Genomic DNA, 20,802 nt, shown 5'->3' with positions numbered 1-20,802 from the left:
TCCATTTTTCGAGTTGCGTTTTTAAGTAAAGATGTATAACAGAGGGCGACATTTTGAAATTTGACTGGCACTCATTCCATCGCAGTCGATCAACACCCTGAAAATCAAACAGCAAGAATAATTATTGGTGCTCCTTCATTTCATTTCATGACCTGTAGTTCTACACAGGAACAAGAGTCACCCCTTTATAATTTTTGTTTTGACGGAGTTAAGAACAGGGGGATCTAGTTTTTTACCAATTGGTTTGACCGGATGATGGCGCACGGGGGTTAAATTCTGTGACAGTGTGGGATCCTCGGCGAGGGAGGGAAGCGACCAAGTAGGGAGAGTGTGGGCGGGGGGGGGAGTTGGGATCGCATGCAATCCCACGGTATGGACTTTTTGTATTTAAAAATGGAGTATAAAAGCAGTATTTTTAGAGCACCGAAGAACAAATGTCATTGGGATTAAACACAATTAAAATTCACTGCAAAGACTATTCATTCTACTAATTATGCGCAGAGAGAGAGAGGGAGTAATCAAGAGCTACAGAATATGGTTTTCACGTCCAAACAATGTACTTTTGTATTACGATTTTATTGTCTCAAATATAATTATCAAAAGTAAATTCATCATGCAATATCCTTTCCACACACTTCTTAGTCTGAAATTTACTCTGTATATGTTTGAAAACAGGGCATGGGCGCGCAGAGCGAAGTTGAAGGGTGGGACATATTGATCGTAGATTGACCTAGTATATCATTGATTTATCTTTAATTCTCGTGTTTGAGAATACTTAGGCACTTTATGCCATGGTCACATTTGTTCTACGGCGGCCGTACGGCGAGTCGAAAACAGCCGTTTTAACATTTTTTGTCCAACTACATATAGGTGGTTTGAATCAAATTTGATAAAACGGCTGTTTTCGACTCGCCGTACGGCCGAGGTAGAACAAATGTGACCATGGTATAACTATTCTGTTGATTTTAAAAAACACCCACAACTTCACAATCATGACAATACGGTGCATACACACTAAAAAAAGAAGGACACTTTCACGAAAACTATAATTTATACAGGTCCTTAATTCTGGAATTGTATCCACCACATTAGAAAAAAAAAACATCTTAAACAATCATTTATTTCAGAATACCTTCCATAATACATGCAAATTCTCTATTTGGCACGATGCTTTGACTCTCGATCCCTTTCATAATTATTTTCCCCACTTAAGGATGAACCGGATACAGATCATTTTTGTAGTGTAACTGAAGTATCTATTATGATGTTCATTCTGCTTTGTATATTATGTATGTCTAGTATGTTTGTTGTTATGTTTATTATCTGAAAATGAAAATAAAACAAATTGAATTGAAAATGAATTGAATAGATTGTTTGGGTTTTTTATCGCTCCAGGCTTCAATCAAGAAACATTGCTAGAGAAAGTTTGCGATCTGAATTTCAAAGAAATTGTAATAACATTTGATATGAAGGTTCCAACCAATAAAATCTTAGCGATCAGGGTTCAGAATAGTGGTAATAATAACTGAAAACGAAATTCAGTCAAGTTCGAGCCTCCTTAGGAAAAAAAATCAATTCCAAATCGTAATGACGTCATCGTCGGCTGCGACTTCAAACCGATTTGGACTTTACTCCGACAATAGGGCTTGCCACAAAGCGAAATTATTTATTACTGGTATCATTAGGCCGAACTTCAAATAAAATAATTTTACTTCTTGGAACCTTCATATTTGATGCGATGTAGTAAAAAAAAAATCGCGTAGTATATCGGATCGCAATACTGAGCGCTCATGGGCTTTAACACCAGATCACTGTTAAATGCTCTCCGAACTGTATTCCCTCTAAGCAAATATTATTACATATACTTTAATTGAATTCAATATCCTTCATCGACAGTTTTACTTCCTTTATTGTGGTCATGCCATCGATTCATTCATTCAAGTTTGTGTAAACTTCACGTTTGAGACTACAGTCGTTTCATTATCAAACAGTATTCCCTGAATTTGCATTGATAAAGTTCTAAACGTAAGACAAAATGCTACATATTGTCTCTCCTTCAAGAGATGATAACAAGTTACGTAATAATAAGATGAGATGTTCCAGGAGGTAAATCTCAGATATCCAGCCCCTCAACAAAATAAAAATCCACTGAAACACACAATCTTCTGAGGAATCATAGATATCTCTACTTGAATTTAATGTCATCTTTAAATTTGGCATTCATTAATGGGAGTAGAACAGGGGCCGCGAAGGCGCGCGGTGGGGGGGGGGGGCCATCGCCCACTTTTTTAATAACGTGTATAAAAATGAGAAAATAAATCACATATTTTTTGGGTTTGGGGGTGTCTTGTGGTTTGGTTTAGCCCCCAACCCCAACCTACTTGTATGTTAGTTCCGAAGCCTTTGTTAAGATTAATGGCTCATCGTTTTGCCATGATACCTTTTCATTAGTTCACACTTATATAAGTAACAGACATGGTAAAAATATCATGTTTTATTTGCTGTACATTATATCACATAAGTTTGAATAAGAACTCTAGTAACGCAAACATATACGACGTTGGACTTTAGAATTTGCTTAGGGGAAGTATGGTTGACGGGATGGTTGACTGCCCTTTACCCATAATTTCAAAGTCTGTTAATGAAGACTACGTCACCCTCGTTAAACATTGCCTGTGTACCCAAGTCTATACTCTGAACAACAACCAGACCCAAAACATTCAAGCCATCTTCTCTGTGGTGTAGTGGTATCGTATTTCTTGTCAGACCTCTACTCACTTACGATCTGCTAAAGACGAACTTCACGAACTACACACAGGAGTTAAAACAGCTTATAGAGGAATATAAGAATGGAGATCGAATATTCCCCTGTGGCTGTTAGCAGTCTAGTAAGTTCAAATATTTGTCTCGTGTCCTTCATGTTTATTATTCTGTGTTATTGTCACTGTCTCATTGGTGGTATAATACCACATCATCGATCTTTGATACTAGTCATGTGTAGGATCTATTTGTAAGCTTGTACTTATAGTTCAGGAAGACAAATTTATCTTGATGATTTTGGGACGATTGTATGACTGTTATATTAAGGTTATAGGCATAATGTTTATATTTGATAAACTAATGGTCTGTTATTGCATGGTTTACTAATTAGTGAGTCATGTTTCAATGAAAGCTTCCTTCACATCTCATCAATTCAGTCATCCTGTTTGAATTCCACAAAACTCATACCTTAATATTTCCGTCAGATTGGCCTGAATAATATTAATTCAATCCAAATCCAGTTCTAATTCTACAATGGTAACGCTACAGTATATTATTTGACAAATGCATGCAGAATAGTCGATGGTCTCTTGCAGTGGTATGTCATTTCAACAATGATAGTGTAGAGTTTCATTGTAAATACAATAGGCTTGAAAGGGTAAGGGGTGACACCCTTATTCTATTTTACCCCCAAACACCCAAGAACAGGTATTGTATACAGTGAAAAACGACCGCCTATCATTTGGAGTACTGGAGCGAAAAGTTGAGCTGATAATTGGAATTTTATTAGCATCCTAACAGTAGTCATGGATATCTTTCCTCAGCATTTGGATGAATTCCCGAAATGTTTACAAGAATAAAAAAACATCCTGCTTCTAACTAAATGTAATGTAGCTTTCGTGTAAAATTGCTATTATATTGTGATTAATATTATAAATTTCACAATCACTTTCTTTCAACATTTGGAAACTGGTGTTTGTGTGTGTGTGTGTATTTGAGTTTTGTCAGACGTGTATCAATCAGGTATGATTATTTACGTCTGGGACCGACCTTTAAAGTCACCATCCGAAAGACGTGATCAGGGCTCGAACCTCGAACCTCTGCATCAATTTGTAACTTCCCCACAGCTTGGATTACAGGCGCACGCCACAACGCCCAGTTGTTATCCATGGTTCATATTCAGCGGGCATGGTGTACAGTTAAGTTAAAATTTAGTGTGTTAACTTGAAATCTTCTGAGAAAATTTTATCCATTAATGATTACGATCATCACACGTATATGAAATAAATATTGAATTATAATTCAAAATGTTTAGAGAAATAAAGTGACAAGAACTACCAGTTCGATGAAATCAACATAGAATGATCCAAGTATTTAAATATCTGAACGAACTTGCAACCGATTATAATGAAGAGGTATATATGCATTCGATTATTATGGAAATGCGTGTATTTGCGTGTTTAATGAAGTGTCCCGCTTTTCATGGTTATCCATTTTTAGGAATGTATGAATTAATGGAATGTTACAAATATTACGTAGGATGCGCAGGATGGTCATGTTTACATGTCATGACATTAATTATGAATGCAGAAATGGTAACTACAATAACTTGTAATTCATTATTTTTATATTGTTCAATATTAAAAATTCTTGAACTATAGGTGCCCTTAGCATGACGTCTTTATTCTGAAAATAACAAAATCCTGTTCTAAAAAAAATCTTATGAATCATGTATGTTCCTTTATGATTTGCTTTGTGGATTTAAATTTTATAAATGTCCTATTTTAATTACGATGTATTCATAGACTATTATACAAGAAAGTTGATACTGTTGTAATATAATAGGCCTATATGGTGGTGCTAAACAATTTAGTGAACTCCATCAGAAAATGTATTCCTTTATATGCTGAGTGTTAAACATAGACAACAATGTTACAATGTCCGGCGAGCCCCCCCCCCCCAAAAAAAAAAAAATCTATATTGAATATAATATTTCATTACCTGGCATCACAATTAAATATCTAAAAGATGGTAGAATTTAAACACTGAATATGTTTATTTTCTGGTGGGGGTCACTATTTTTTTTTAGCAACACTGTAATTTTTATAGGGAAATATTCTTAAAACTAAGTTAAGTTTGCCAATCAATATAGAATTAGAATCACAAGTGCAGAATAATAAGTAACATTGTACACATTATAAAAAATAAGTCACTTTTTAACAGGCCATTTTGGGGAAAATGAAGCTGTAAAAGAAAACAAAATCACAATAGTGACAATATGATAATAAAGTTACATTCAAACTGAATTGTTTCTTATTTTCAAATGGAAGAACAGAAAATGTCGAAACAAGTATAAAGTATAAGAAAAGGGTTAATCCACTGGAAAATAATCGCTAAGTATGAATATAGAACTTCAACTTTAAAATAATGTAATTTGGGGTTATGATGCATGGAGCGTTACATATGAAGGAGATCATTTTAAAATTGTCCGTCCAGAAATAAATATTTAATGCCAAACATCAGTGGGTCATCTTTAACATTATACTTTGTACGTAGATCTGACTATTAAACAACTCGGGATGATGTCGACGTTTCTGACGACCTCAAATTTAGATTTAAGTGAAGCTTCCATGGTGAGATAATTTTTTTCTCGATTTCTCTATATATATAATTGTGAAAAGTTGTTCATTTACAGACATTTTAGGTATCATTTTACCTAAAAATCATAATGTTACTTACACTGCCGTGATTGCGTACACTGCCAGTATAGATACAATATAGTCTTTGACAAGCTGAGTATTTATTCATTCATTCATTTATTTTTTATTTTAAGGACACTCAATATAAAAAAAACCTGATTTTACAAAAAAAAACAACAACAAGATTTTGCAGAAAGCAATAACAGAACCATTCTGTATATTCATGAAACAGCATTTTTTCTACAATCTAACAGAACAGGTCTGTTTAAAAAAGGGAAAATTGTGTTTTATTTAAGGAAATTTGTAAGGTTCCATACACCAAATACCAATTTCCTGTAATTTTACATGATAGTAATGTAAGATTACGCAATCTGGTAAAATTACAAGTGTTCTCGAGACTCTGCTGCAGAAACTTCTTTTATTTTAAGGATACATTTTATGATAATGCACGTAGGTACAAACACAAATAATGCATGTAGCATATTCATTTTGATGTAAGATAATAATGAATAATGTATTTTTTTTGTTTGATAAATGTTTGTATGAATGATTATGATCGATTGTATATTAGTAATTACATCTATTGTCGTTGCTATTGTTACTTGTCATTCTGCATGGTTGAGACGTGACGAGATGAGACAACAGTAGCGAAAGGCTGATCATCATCACTGCAGTGTAACTTCATTTTCCGTCTACTTGCTTTCCCTAATACATAATAATATATTTTCTTTCATCATTTGTTGTTTTCATAACACCATCGATCTGATTATAAGGTGAATCTTTTAAAGTCAGAGCTTGACTAGAGATGAGAACACGTTGTGTTATTGAACCTGAATCCAATAGATCAAATTCTTGACCATTATTGTCCCATGGATTTGTGATATAAAATTCCTTTGATTGTCCTCAGACAAAACACAGTGGAATGTTGATTGCTATCTTCTCATTGTAATGTGGATCCGGTCAAAGTCATAAAGAGAATTAGAATGATTTGACCAAAGGAACAAAGAATGAAAAGAAAGAGATCTTGGAATTGATATCTCGCGAGCAATTCAAGGCATTGGATCAAAAGTAAAGTCAGCTTGTGCAGTGACAGTTGAATTATCAGTTTGGTTGTACAAGGTGTCACAGGTGTCCACAACGGGAGTCTAATGTGGATTAACGCTTATACCAACAGTGACGGATGATGCTTACGGGGATGCTTACTGCTAACGAAGATATTATGGTTTGTATTTCTTGTATTTATGACCTTGTCCATGTGGTTTTAATCACATCATCGATCTTAGAATTATTACATTTCGAACTATTGCAATCGAAATGTTGTATACAGAGAGCTGTATCATCATTTATATTGATTTATTTTTCTTTATATGCGCAAGGCAGCTCACTGTTCATTTTTTGCAGTCATCAAAATATGTATATAAAGCTTTATAGATGCATTGAGAATACAGATTTTAGTATTTACAGGGTAATTGAATTAATAGGATGGTATATTCCCGTCTTATATCATCCAGTCAGTATTTACATTCACCTGAATTTTCACTTGGATGTACCCGGCACACAATCATGTATAGCTGAATAATTATTTAACATATCATTTTCATTTCATTCAACTCGTGTTAGGTAAAATAATGTCGGTGTTATTGACATATCTTGACTTATAATAGTTTACTCTATTTGAACGACATATGCACATCTCCCGCAAAGTTTTCTTCATGATGATATACGAGTCGAGGTCAGGGAGACATGGGTGTAAAGGGAAAGGGAACGTACGGGGATAAGGGAGAAACTACATAAGACAGAGAATAGGAAGGGATTTGGAAATTGTTTAGTGACGCCAAATCAAATCATAAAACATGAATCAACATGGCCAATGTTGACATAACAGAGAAGAAAATTGCTAATGGAAAATATGTGTGGGGAGGGAAGGAGTAAGTTAGGGAGGAGAAGGAGAATTGGTACAGTTTGTTTTTCTTTGCTATGGTAACGGTTGCAGACAAAACTGCGAGCCTAATATAGTAAGGTTCAAGTTTATTTTGTAGACTGACACATTTCACGTCACTTTGCCTAATAATCTTCTATTCTTCTGTAAAGCTGTGTTTTATGTGAGCTTGAGTGAAACATAATTATGGACATGATGAAGAACAGCTTGTTAGCTGATAGCATAAAAAAATCTACACCGTTTTAAATAAATAAATAAATGAATGAAATATATCGGATCAACTTGAAGTCTATCAGCCTTCGAGGGTAACTCTTACATGTCTATATCAACTGATCGTCATTTAACACAAAAGAAAGATAAGGGAATGCAGATACAATGTGTGATGGGACGAAAGTTCTCTTCTCAAAAGGAGAAGAGAAAGAAAAATGTAATCAAGTTGGGTATTCGAATTGTTTTTTCTTTGTCATTACTGCTGGAATTTCATCTGATCTTTCATATCTTTTCATATCACATCTTCCTAATATCTCTACTAAATGCAACAATAGTCAATAAAAGTCAACAAATGACAATAAAAATATTATGTTCAGCACTTCACTCTCTAGAATATGCGATATTAATAGGTCATTTGTATTTTTATAAAAAATTTCAAGTACCTAACGTTTAGTATATATTTCTTCGGCAATCAATGTTATCAACACTAAGAAGGAAGGAACTGTGGCTCGGATTTTATCATTTCGTAGACATCTATCAGTCACTTTTAATTTGGTCCTTCTTCTTATTCATTTCCCCCTTTTAATCCCCTTTCATTTTTAGTTTTATTATTTTGCTAAGTTAATGATTCTTATAAAGTCTATATATTTCATGATAAAGATCTATCGATTTATGCTATAACGCCTATATACTCTACCCCCACAATCTCAAAATAATCAATGCAAATGTGAAGTGCAAATCTAAACTCATCAGTTGCCTTTTGAAAGTCCATGGTTGCAGTATACTGTGCTGCACCTTCCAACTAAAGTGCTACTAAAATTATAACTGTTTGCGAAATAAAATGCATTCAAATTATAACGTTTCTCTTGATTAGCCATGCACACCTCATCTCATATCGGCTAACATGAGGTTAATCGACAGAACCCTGTGTTAAAGTCAGTGGCAGAAATCAGACTTACTTTAGTTTTTAGTTTTTACCAGAGTTTTCTCAGGTAAAAAGTTTTATGCAACAGGCCCAAGGAGTAATATATTTTTTTCCACAAACCAGGATCCACACGTAGCCTATGTCTCATAAGATATGAATGTATTATATACAGTCATGACAATAGACACGTATCACATTCACCAGCAAAATGACTCATATGACTTGTCATCACATAATACATAAATCAGAATTAATATTTCATACCACTGTACGCGTGTCTTTGTAGATAAAAAAAAATCAAAATTATCAGCACATCTGACTTTTGATTCTTGTTTTCACATGATATATAAACATCTGTAACTGAACACAGTTCTATTTCATATCAACTGATAAACGATAAAGTGCAAAGTCGTCACTCCGAAGTTACATAGTCATGGTCAGTATTTGAGAAGCAGATCAGTGTAGTTTTTATTAGATTTTGTGACACAACAAGGACATTTAGACCAGTCACCATATCCGGTGCAGTTTCCTTTCAGTGTTTGTTTTTACTTGAAAGTGGATGCGGAAGTTAGTCCATAACACTCTCTCGGTTTTTATTCTATCTGCGATGGAAATAAATAAATAAAACACAATAGTTTTTTATTTGATTGGATCCATTTTAATATTGTACATGTACTTGAATGATTCGGTTGTTATGGATGTTATGATTGTCTATCTCACCCCCGGGGGGGGGGGGCACTCAGTATATAATGCATAGTGGGTATGTGCCGCGGAGTGGACCCCCATTTTTACACTCAAATTTCCGTTCCAAGGCATAGCATTTTTGTATTATTGAGAAAAAGAACAAAGAAAGCCGCTCCAAGGCATAGCATTTTCTTCTTATCGAGAAAAAAAGAAGAAAGAAATCCGCCCCAAAGCTTCGCATATTTTTCGTTACGCCGTTCCGGACGCATTGATCTGCTACAATGAGCGGCCGCAGAGCGCTGTCCGACCATCGCCTCTGCGCGAGTGCACCCGGCGGAGGCCGCGCTAGCTGCATCATGCACGCATGCCCGTTCCATAGGGATGCATCCGCAAATACTCACACGCTGATGATCCGTTCCAAGGACCCCCGTTTTCATAAACATTTAGTTCCGAAGCCCGTTCCGAGGACCCTCCTTTTTACAAGAAGCCCGCTCCAAGGCCCCCGTTTTTGTCTCGCCCGCGGCACACCCCTACAACTTTTTTGTTCGAGTGCCCCCCCCCCCCCCGGGATCTCACCCTCTTGAAACCTTCTTCGTTACACCATTGGAACCGATTGCAAACTAAACAAATTGTATGTCATTCCCAGTTTTTAATGTGTCTGGAGTTGGTTTCGTAATTACTATGACTGCGACATAGAAGTCACAATGCTGCCTGTGTAGAAACATGTATTGTTCATAATTTGCTAGGATAAGATCATTAATTGGTATGGAAGGGAAGGAGTCATACGGCACATTTCCTAAGGTAGGGTGTCGCATTACCTTAAATTATGTATCTCATAACTTATAATCTTGGTCAGTACATTATTCTCGGATTGTTTACTATACAAAAATGAACTCCGTTCGTACCTAACATTTAACATCATATACCTCCGAAGAAATCTTAGAATAAGTGGATAAATCAATATTGTTGTTTTGTTTTCTTATTGCCACCTCGGTGTCAACAACATCAACAACAACAAAATCTTCCCGTTTATCGTTCCTTCGTTTTGCAAAATCTGCACCATCTCGACCATGTTCACTGTATATGTAGATTAACGGTCATTCGAGTCTTATTTTTTCGGCAATCGGCTAAGGTAAAAGCACAAAGAATGCATGGAAGCAAAACAAAAATGAAAATACATCAGTAATGATAATGTTGTTTCTTTGGAAGCAGCAGTAGCACGAGCAGTGATAGTTCAATGATGATGGTGATTATGACGATGATGATGATGATGATGGTAAAAATGATTCCGGATGATGAAGAATAATGCATAATGAATGGTGATGCTGATTGTGACGATAATAATGAGGAATATTATAATGTACGATGAATAATGCGTAATGAATTATGATGCTACTATGAATGTGTTTTTTCTGTTGAAAGATCATTTTATCACTTATAACAAGTTTAACATTACTCTTTTTTTTCTAAATCAAATGAGCTAGCTGAAACATTTTCCTCTATTGATTACAGGCAAACGAGGATGGGAAGGTTGAAAGCAATGGCCACGACCAGGCTGATGTCGGCTACCAGAAACACCGAGAAAGCCAAAGTGATATGCCAGTCCCTGAAAATCTGGTGAATGATGCACAAGCTCAGGCTGACGCCATCTTAGGTCGTTTAAAGAGTGTTGTGACTTATGGAATTGAGGATAACCCGCCTTGGCACACCACTATAGTACTAGCATTTCAGGTAACTATGATCTTGGTCGATGTTCACGTGAGAAAACTTTGAATTGGGACCAGTATAGATAGAGAGTTGCGCTAGATTACAACGCATTATAGATTGATATCTCAGTTTTGCCATTTATTTTTCAAGGAAAATCAAAAATAGAAGTTTTCATTATGATTGTTCAATACAGTGAGACCAGTGCGATCATTAATCTTTCTTATGGTATATTTAATTTAATCATCATGATTGTAACAAACAAACATAAGATTGTAGTTCTCAACATCATAAGTTTCGATGGATCATGTCAGATTTTGATTTTACATACCAACTCGTTATTGTCCATCAGTATGATGACATCTCTCCCTCCTATGCATACCTTAATCAGTATAGTACGCTGACCTTGTGGCATAAAGTATGTAAATAGTGTCTGGAGTCTTTATTGCAAAACAAATATTACAATGGATAGCACTTAAAATGTATGTTTACATATATATCTTTCAAAAGGGAATCCCTTTTCAGATCTTTAATTACTCTTGTTGCGTAAATATAATAATGATAATAAAGAATCAGTCGAATTGAGAAACACATTGAAATATAAAAACGAATGACCTAGGTTAAATATCATACTTCTCTTCCAGCATTTCTTAACGATGTTCAGTGGAGTATTGGCAATCCCTTTGATCCTGTCTAATTCCTTGTGTCTTGCTGAAGATCCTGGCACCTTAGCAGAACTCATAGGAACTATCTTCTTTATCTCTGGACTCGTCACCTTACTGCAGTCCACCTTTGGCGTCAGGTAAATCAACAAGAATCGATTTTCCTAAAGCAATCACTCTCTTTAAAAAGAGAAAGAGAAAGACCAAGACCTTTTATAAAATCAAGGTGCTGCTGTTGTATTTTCTGAAAGAATAGTACCATGGTTCTTGATTAGTCATAATTCCAACAAATTTTCGGCATATTTCCTTGACTGGATAGAAGATGACCATGGAAACTTCTTAAATTTCTTTATAATGTATGCTTTTGCGAATGCTTCATATTTTGGACTCTAATGATCATTTTTTTTCAATTTCGGAGTTAAACACCATTTTACCCGTTCATATGGAAGTAAAACTTTATCTATTTGTGATTTTATGTTAGGACATTTATCCTCATGTCAAAATAATATGGTAATGATAATTACCAACGCAGTATTCAAATAAATGCGTTTTCACTCCCTTTATATGCACACACAAGAAATATGCCATTTGTAATACATAATAAAAAATACGTAAAAATATTTTTTTTGCTTATTTGAAAAAAAAAATTACCTCTCGGATGGTAATCCTAGTATACAGTAGTCCAATATTTGTTTCCTTTCCTATTGAACCTTGCATTACTTGACCTACGATGTGTTTGTCTCACCAAAGAAATCAAATAATTAAAATTCAAATAATTTTTAAATTCTCTTCTCAAACCTTCTGCAATATTTTTTTTCAATTCTATTTTTACAATAAACTTTTTTCAGGGTGAACTTTCCCTTTAAAATACCATGTTTGCTTTCACCATCGTTCATTATGTACCTTATTGCACATTCCAAATCTACAGGAGTATGTGGTAAGTAAAACCAATAACGAGACGGATTTCCGTTATGATCCACAAAGTTGATCAGAATAAGGGGATGTTAAAAAAGAGACTATCGTGACTGAATGCCCTAATCCCAACCCTAATATGTATATTATTCATTAAACTGATTCTAACATTGACGTTGAGGATATTATGCTCCGCCATCCTATGACTGAGTTAAGAATTCTTCCTGCTAAAAAAAAATACCTGCTGGATATTTCATACCAAGTTGAAAATCGTTTCATATCGTTTCATAACTCTCTGTCGGATAGAGATAAATATAATCAATGATTCTGATTAGATTTGGGACGTTACCTTTCAATCTGAATTATTGTTAAATTGCAACAGTCTCAATTTATGCAACCTTAAAACAACGGAAACATAATAGATTCATAGATCACGCATCGATAATTTCGACATTTTTTTTACCGTGCTACTGGCAGATAAGCTACCAAATAGGAGTCGTTACTTTCGTAGAAAAACATGTCCTTATTCTGTCTCCACTCCTCACTCGGATCTATTCTGATCTCTGAAACCCATCTCTGCATCGACTTACTAATATCATATCCTTTTTGGAAATGCATTTCCTCTTTCTTTCAATTTCTAATTTATGTTGGTCATACTTTCCCATGCAGTATCTTTCATAATCTTGCTTTTCGGAAGAGCAACCAAGCACGTCCATACAATTGTTGTTCAACATCTCTAATTCATTCATTGTTTCCCCCCTCTCTCTCTCTTTGCTTGTCTCTTGTCCTACATCGTCTTCATTGTCTTAATTACGTAATAATAACCATGATGATTTGATGGATATTGCAGATTACCAATCGTACAAGGCGGAACGTTCACATTTCTCCTCCCGACTTTTGCTATATTGGGCATCAGGGGCGATTGTCCAACCAAAGCTGGTAGGAAAGTCATCCAATAATAATCAATCAATCAATAATGTTCTCCAATACTATGAATACCGATTTTATTTTGAGAGAGAATCGTTTTCGTTGCTTGGCTAAGAGCTCATTAGAAGTCCGTTTGGAAAACATTGATTTGATAATATCATTATATTGCTTTTGATTTTTTAAAATCATAATTCTTCAACAAAACCGCTGCCAAATGATTCGAAATATTTCAATATAATAGATGATTATTAATAATTGCTTATTAATGAAATACACTTTCATATGCATTTAAACACCCAAGTACTTAAACTGTAGATAACAAAAATAGATATATGTACTCTAATTCAAGATATAAAAGATGAATTCAAACAAAAGACCACACCTATCATATTCATGTCCTCGCATTCTGTGGTTAGCTCGAATTGAATTTTACTTTCAGTGGTTGTTTTGATTGATTTTTAAACATTATTCATGAATATTTTTGTCAGTATACTGCGAAACTTATCTTATCTAGATATTCGATTGTCATACCCGCTCATTTATTCCCTTGCATTTTAGCAGCTTTGTTTATATATAGTTTGGTCTATTTCGTTCTAGTATTTATGAAACCCTTATGCCTATAATGTGTAAAATCCTCTTGGATAATGGCCTAGCATTTCCCATCTGGAAGATCAGTTCTGTCATTGGGCGGACCTATAGTTGTAAAAAAATAGGGACACAGTTGTCAAACGTCATAAGTTATTTTGTTAATCATAATTTAACGCATTGGTTCAGTGGCGTAGAGATGGAGGGGCTCCCAAAAAATAAACGACCAGGAAAAAAAGAAAATAAAAGAGAGAAGGATGAAATATGATGTTATTTTTTGTATATTATGTAAAAATATACTAACAATCGGAAAAGGGGAATTTGCTTGGCTGGCTTCTGAAGCAAAACTTTTATGCGTATAATATAAATGAATAGTAGAGTATAAGAACTTGTTTTTGATTAACTTATTTGTTTTTCTTTCTACCAGCTAATGCAACTGATGAGGAAATACATGCGGAATTCCGTAGCAGGATGCAAGAGGTAAGGGTCACCTATCCAAATCTGTTTTCAGATTCCTCTTTTACATTGACATATAGTTTAAAAACTATTTGATTTACCGTCAAATTGTTAGAAAATTGTATGCTTGGAAGAAAGATATTGAATACGAGGAGGATACTGGTTAGTTCCTATCGATCCCTGTTTATTTATCTTTTACATCCTTCCGGTAATATTAATTCAGATGACTCAATGAATCTTGGTCTGATAACCCTAATCTCTTCAGAGATTTTCCATATACACTGCAGTGGAAAATTAAGTTGAAGAGGTTAATAGAAGAGTCATTCCCATTGAAAAGGAAAAGTCAATGTAAAAAAATCTGGAACGGGTTTCGATAAGATGTTTACGCTTTTTAAGATTAGTTATTGATCTCGATTAAGAGGGGGTCATGCAAGAAACCCTCGAAATAACGTGACACTTCCAGTGTATAAAGGTGCCGTTTAACAACGTTTACACTAAAGTTGTAGTGGTTTGGAATAGTTTGGAATAGTCTTTCAATTGAAATTCGGTCTTGTAAAACACTTAACGTATTCAAAAGGAAACTTAAGAAATACTTGCTGACATCTTAAATATTTTAGATATGCTGCTTTGTATAGGGTTGTGTGGTATTTGTCCTATTCTTCTATTCTTAATTTAATTTCAATATAGTTTTCTATCTAAGCACTTTGGGCCTAATGGGATAAGTGCAGTACGAATAATAAGTAATAATAATATCTGGTTTTATTTTAATATTGACAATAATTTATTCCCCCTACTAGGGTAGCCTGCTCGTCAAGCCATCTGGCTTTTTGTGGCTTTCCCCTAATTTCTGTTATAAGTACAATATGTTGACATTATTTGTATATACCATGTATACCAAATTATTTTTTAATCTTTGCTTTCCTATTGTGTATAGATATATGTAATTTTCTTTTTATGTTATTTTTATATGGAATTTGAAATAAATGAACTGAATAATGAAATTCAACCCCTCTCCCCTAGATTCAAGGTGCCGTGATGGTTGCATCGGTTGTCCAGGTAGTGATAGGATTTACTGGAATAATGGGATTTCTACTGCAGTTCATTGGTCCGTTAGCTATCGCTCCTACCATCGGTCTTATTGGACTGTCTCTCTTCAAGGAAGCTGCTAGACAGGCTTCAGTCCACTGGGGTATCGCATGGATGTAAGTCAGTAGGAGATGGAATAATGGTCATAGGATACAAAATTATGAAAAGTATTGTGGAAAATGCCTCCACTGATATAGGTTTATATTTAAACTTACTAGTACCCAAAATTATCTGAGAAACTAGAAAGGCTATATACCCGGGGGCCAGTCAAATGTATTGCTGTACACATGCGTGGCCAAATTATTTCGAATCACTCCCTAAACGACCATTTTCTCTGTGTGCAAAATAGCCCCTAAACAAGTTTTTCGGGCTTCTTTTACACATTTGGCCCCTAAACAAGTTGTTGCCAGAATATGACCCTTAACAGGTTTTGTCTACTTGCTAACTATAAGCTTACGATCATTCTACCAACACTGAGTTTTATCCAAATAATCTCAAAATATGTTGGTCCGTTGTAGTAAATGGATTTATCTTTATAGATAATGATGATTTAATGGGATATGATTGTTTGAAATTTCTTATTTAGGGTGATTATCATCATAATTGTATTCTCACAATATTTGGAGCGTTTCCCGATTCCGTGCCTAGCTTTCAACAAAACCAAAAAGTGTCATGTCACCAAGTTTCCAATCTTCAAGTTATTTCCAGTAAGTACTCACTAGGCCTATAATCAATCATTAAAAATTAAATGATGATGAGACCGGGCCGGGGGGGCTACACATTCGTAATTATAAGTGTATGACATTAATAAGTTAAATCAGATATATTTTGAATTTTTGTCACCATGTCACATGCCTAATTTTCCTGTTTATATTTGTTTCTTTAATATTATCTTTAACATACTTTTTGTGTCAATCTTTTAAAAGGTTTGTCAAATATGGGTCTACATTATGAATATGTTTTGGATAATTTGATAACAAATACATGTCTAATCCCCTACTCGAATTTTTTTCTTGGTTATATGAACTTTGCGCATTCTCAGGGTCTAAGTCGTTCATAAAGTGGCGTTAGATTTTAGAAAAAAAAGTTGTAAAACTTAAAAAAAAAGAATGACTGCTTCATGGAATAATATAGCTTGACTTTGAAGTGTTATGATTTATTTTGATAGTCGGATGAATACCCCATTACTTTTGGTTCTTGTCTTTTTTGTAGATCATTTTAGCCATTTTGATTGGTTGGTTGTTCAGTTACATCTTCACGGTAACGAATGTATTTCCCACTGACCCCGAAGCTTATGGTTATGGGGCTCGTACTGATCTAACTCAGGGGGTCTTAGCTGAGTCACCGTGGTTTGATTTCCCATATCCAGGTAAGTCATCAAAATTAATGAACATTATGATCTTTGCAAACAATAAGAGGTATTTCATAATAATCAATAATATAGATCTAATGATAATAATGACTGGCTGAGGGGGACATTGAACCCCCCCCCAAAAAAAAAGAGTCACTCAGAAAAGAAGGGAAAAAAAGATGGGTAGGAAAGGAAAAAGTCAAATTAAATCATTTTCTGAATATTAGTCAATATCCATCACATAATTAGATTTTTCATCATTAAAAGGTCAAAGATTTTTGCTCACTCGTGACTTTTTAGAAAATTTGCCCCATGTGCTGTGTTGTGCCACCGGAAATCTTTTGACTAATTAGACCACTGGTAATTCTGAAGTAAACGTTTTCATTTGGAATAGTGAGATCCTTATCATTCACTGCTTAGAAGTCTCAATCTTTAAAAAAGAAGAAACGTTTTGATTAATTGATGAAGCAATTCTGTAATCATGAATAGACACCACAAACACACAAAATTTACTTTTATGATAAACTGAATTATTATTTCTATATATTAAATGTAACAAGACCGGGTGTGTGTTTCATAAAGCTTAAGAACGACTGGTGATCCCTTCTTGCGGTAAGTGGTATATTGAATTGGCGATGGTTTAGCGCGTAAGAAAGGATCACCAGTCGTTCTTAAAGTCGCTCTTAACTTATGAACGGCTTTATAACACGGCCCCCTGGTCTTTTCTTGGAAACTTGTGTAATTGGAAACCATGTATCCCTAAAGACGCGCATGGTATTGTGTTGGTCCCCTTCAGATGTTCTATCTTGATCTTTCACTTTTTAAAATCAGGTCAGTGGGGTGTTCCAAGCGTGACTACCGCTGGAACTCTGGGTATGCTGGCTGGTGTACTTGCCTCTATGGTGGAATCTGTGGGTGACTATTACGCCTGCGCCAGACTGTCGGGTGCCCCTCCCCCACCTGCTCATGCAATCAATCGTGGTATCGGAATGGAGGGTATCGGGTGCATTTTGGCGGGAGCCTGGGGCACAGCGAACGGCACTACGTCATACAGTGAAAATATCGGTGCTATAGGTATTACCAAGGTATGATCGAGTCAAGTCAATATTTTCACATCTACCTCTGATTGCAATATTTTCATATACACATACACTGCATTGGCCGCAGATCCAGGGGGGGGATGGTGGGATTTCAGCTTCCCCCACTTATTTCATAAAAGCATATAAATATGTGAAAATGACCTTCTGATTTGGATTTATTGTTTGGTCGGCCGTCTTGGTTTGGCTTAGTCGCCCTCTACACTTTCAATACAAAATAGTCTTCAATAATAAGGGTTAGACTTCAGACCTCTTTAGTAGTTCCTAACAAAGTTTCTTTGGATTTGTTATGACTGTATAATGAATACTTAGTTCAAACATTATGAGTAGGTGTGAACTTCACCCTTACTCAACACATTTTCTATTTGAATGGAATTTTTTTTTTCATTCAGGTGGGAAGCCGTCTTGTCATTCAAGTCGCTGCATGTATTCTAATGATCGTGGGAATCTTTGGCAAGTTTGGTGCCTTTTTCTCCACTATTCCAGACCCAGTCATTGGTGGTGTTCTTTCTACAACATTCGGTAAATTAATCTTCTCTCTCCTATACTTTTGAATTGATTGTATTGGTTGTTCAAAATGATTAAGGAATTTCTACTCAAATTGATATGGTTACCCATATTAACTATAGAAATCTATTGTTCACATTCAGAAATATCTTATAATTTTTGTATTTTTTCCCCTGTAAATCATATCTCTCTTTACTTTTCTTATCTAATTGCTGAATATTCTAGGTATGGTAATGGCAGTTGGAATCTCTAACCTTCAGTTTGTGGACCTCAACTCACCACGGAACCTCTTCATTGTTGGTTTCTCATTCTATGTTGGTATTGTGATTCCTGATTACATCCTAGAAAATCCAGAGTCTATCAACACAGGTACACATCTAGGGATACTATGAGCAGCATATTCAAGAAATCACACAATTCTCTTCTCTTAAATTGGCAATATTTCCCTTATGTATAAAATGTCCATTGTAAAAAGAGGTTTGCACGGGAGGAAAATAATGCTTGAATTAAATGAATCACTACACTTGAGTGCTTTTTTTGTATTTGATTGAAAGAAAAACATTGCAAATTTGATACTTTATACTAATGTTTCTAAGGGCCCATTGCAAAATTAATTGTATTTCATCACCAACAACAAAATCAAGGGTAATTCTCAAATGTGCACTTCTGATTGGTTAAAAAGAATAAATGTTGTGATTGATCACAATTGTTTCTACAAACGGCCCTAACCATTCTTAAGGTATTAATGTATATCAAACACAAATAAGTACTATGTATCTCATAAGTTGAACATCAAATCTCCTATATATTTCTGGGCCATGTTGCATGAAAGTGATTATTACCTTTATCCTCTGTTATCCAGTGGTCAGTAATGTTTAACAGCCAATCACAAAAAAGGCTTCTATCAAATTACCATTGAAGATACCATAATCATAATAGTATTTTTTGCAATGGAGCCTGATTGGATTGTTATTTATTGTTTATGGACAGGCTATCCATCAAATACCTTCCAGTACAGACTCTTATTTTTTTCGATAAAAATCTCTTTTAGGAAATGCAACATTTGACCAAGTTGTATTGGTTCTGCTAGAGACTAGTATGTTTGTTGGTGGAGCTGTTGGATTCTTCCTAGACAATACAGTACCAGGTAAGTAAGCACTGAAAATATTCAGTAATCTCTATGTACAATGTATGTGTTTTTCATCAATGATATTTGTTCCACACATGTATATAGCATTTTGGAAAAAAAGTGGTCGGTGTTCAGTAGTGATCTTCTGAACAGTGATGGAAAATGATTCATGTCAGCTCATTGGTGTTCAATTTTTTTACATACTTCTTAGAGGCTTCTTTAAATTTTGGAAGCAATTTATAACAACTCAGTAAATATTTCAATATTTTTAAGAAGAAATACATGCTTTTCATTTCCATTTTGTGTTTTTATGTAAGAAACAAATTAACATCACACATGCAGCACTCTGATAGCAATGTTAATATTTTTGGTGCAAAAAACTTTTTTCATGTTTCTTGTTGATAAAAACACATGCCAGGTGTCGACTGTCAACATCCGTATAATGTTGATTTATTAAACATATTTTTCCTGCATGCTACCTTACGCAGGTACTCGTGAGGAGCGAGGCCTCACAAAATGGAGAGACATGTATGGAATGGCTGATGATGAGGAAGATGAAGACTTTGTTGATGCCTCAGAAGAAGTGATGGAACTCACCCTCAGGTCATATGAGATGCCATTTGGGATGGGCTATATCAGGAAATGGAAGTGGGCAAGATATCTTCCCTTCAGCCCCACATTTAAAGGGATAAATCTAAAAAAATACTTTAGGAGATGCAGACCAAGGAAATCAAAGAAAGAACATGGTGAGTATCTTTATTCTGTGAGACCATATTATTTAAATAAACTTTTAAAAATGTTCCTTTTATTAAAACTGTACTGTACCACCCCACTCATAAACAATAACATGGCAAAATGTGTCACAGTAGTGATATTGCTAATGATACAGTAAACAATATTGTCTATTATCATTATATAGAGTGTTTTAGCGATACATTAAAAACGTGTAATTTTTGGTCCGTTTTAATTGTGTGTTCATTACCAGAGCATATCCCTAAAATGACTGAAATGTGACAAATATCCCACAGGCTCCTGCACAAAGCTTACCATTGAAAATGAGATCGTAATCAACAGTATAGTACGCATGCCCAAATGCATGAAATATACAACACATACAATTAAAGCAATGTGATGTGCAGTATAGAGCACAGTGATACTCAATGACGTCG

At 34.9% G+C, this 20,802-nt stretch overlaps 1 protein-coding gene across 4 annotated transcripts in view; it reads left to right on the top strand.

Annotated features, from left to right (window-relative positions):
* LOC121410415 (solute carrier family 23 member 1-like) overlaps positions 1-20,802 on the top strand; it is a 28,892-nt gene that overhangs the window by 7,041 nt on the left and 1,049 nt on the right. The window contains exons 1-13 of one of the 4 annotated variants that reach the window (XM_041602494.1): positions 2,658-2,888; positions 10,730-10,948; positions 11,566-11,723; positions 13,346-13,434; positions 14,435-14,487; positions 15,484-15,665; positions 16,136-16,256; positions 16,762-16,918; positions 17,732-17,985; positions 18,390-18,519; positions 18,730-18,873; positions 19,556-19,651; positions 20,122-20,379. In XM_041602494.1, coding sequence (XP_041458428.1) covers positions 2,850-2,888; positions 10,730-10,948; positions 11,566-11,723; positions 13,346-13,434; positions 14,435-14,487; positions 15,484-15,665; positions 16,136-16,256; positions 16,762-16,918; positions 17,732-17,985; positions 18,390-18,519; positions 18,730-18,873; positions 19,556-19,651; positions 20,122-20,379 — 1,900 coding nt within the window. In that variant the 5' untranslated portion in view covers positions 2,658-2,849. Of the gene's footprint in view, positions 1-2,657; positions 2,889-6,325; positions 6,682-9,827; positions 10,019-10,729; positions 10,949-11,565; positions 11,724-13,345; positions 13,435-14,434; positions 14,488-15,483; positions 15,666-16,135; positions 16,257-16,761; positions 16,919-17,731; positions 17,986-18,389; positions 18,520-18,729; positions 18,874-19,555; positions 19,652-20,121; positions 20,380-20,802 lie in introns of those variants that run through there. The other 3 variants (XM_041602493.1, XM_041602495.1, XM_041602492.1) reach the window with 3 other exon arrangements.

This window comes from Lytechinus variegatus, chromosome 3 (genome assembly GCF_018143015.1).
Source record: "Lytechinus variegatus isolate NC3 chromosome 3, Lvar_3.0, whole genome shotgun sequence".
Classification (NCBI taxonomy): Eukaryota; Metazoa; Echinodermata; class Echinoidea; order Temnopleuroida; family Toxopneustidae; genus Lytechinus; species Lytechinus variegatus.
This window is presented reverse-complemented; position numbering and strand designations above follow the sequence as displayed.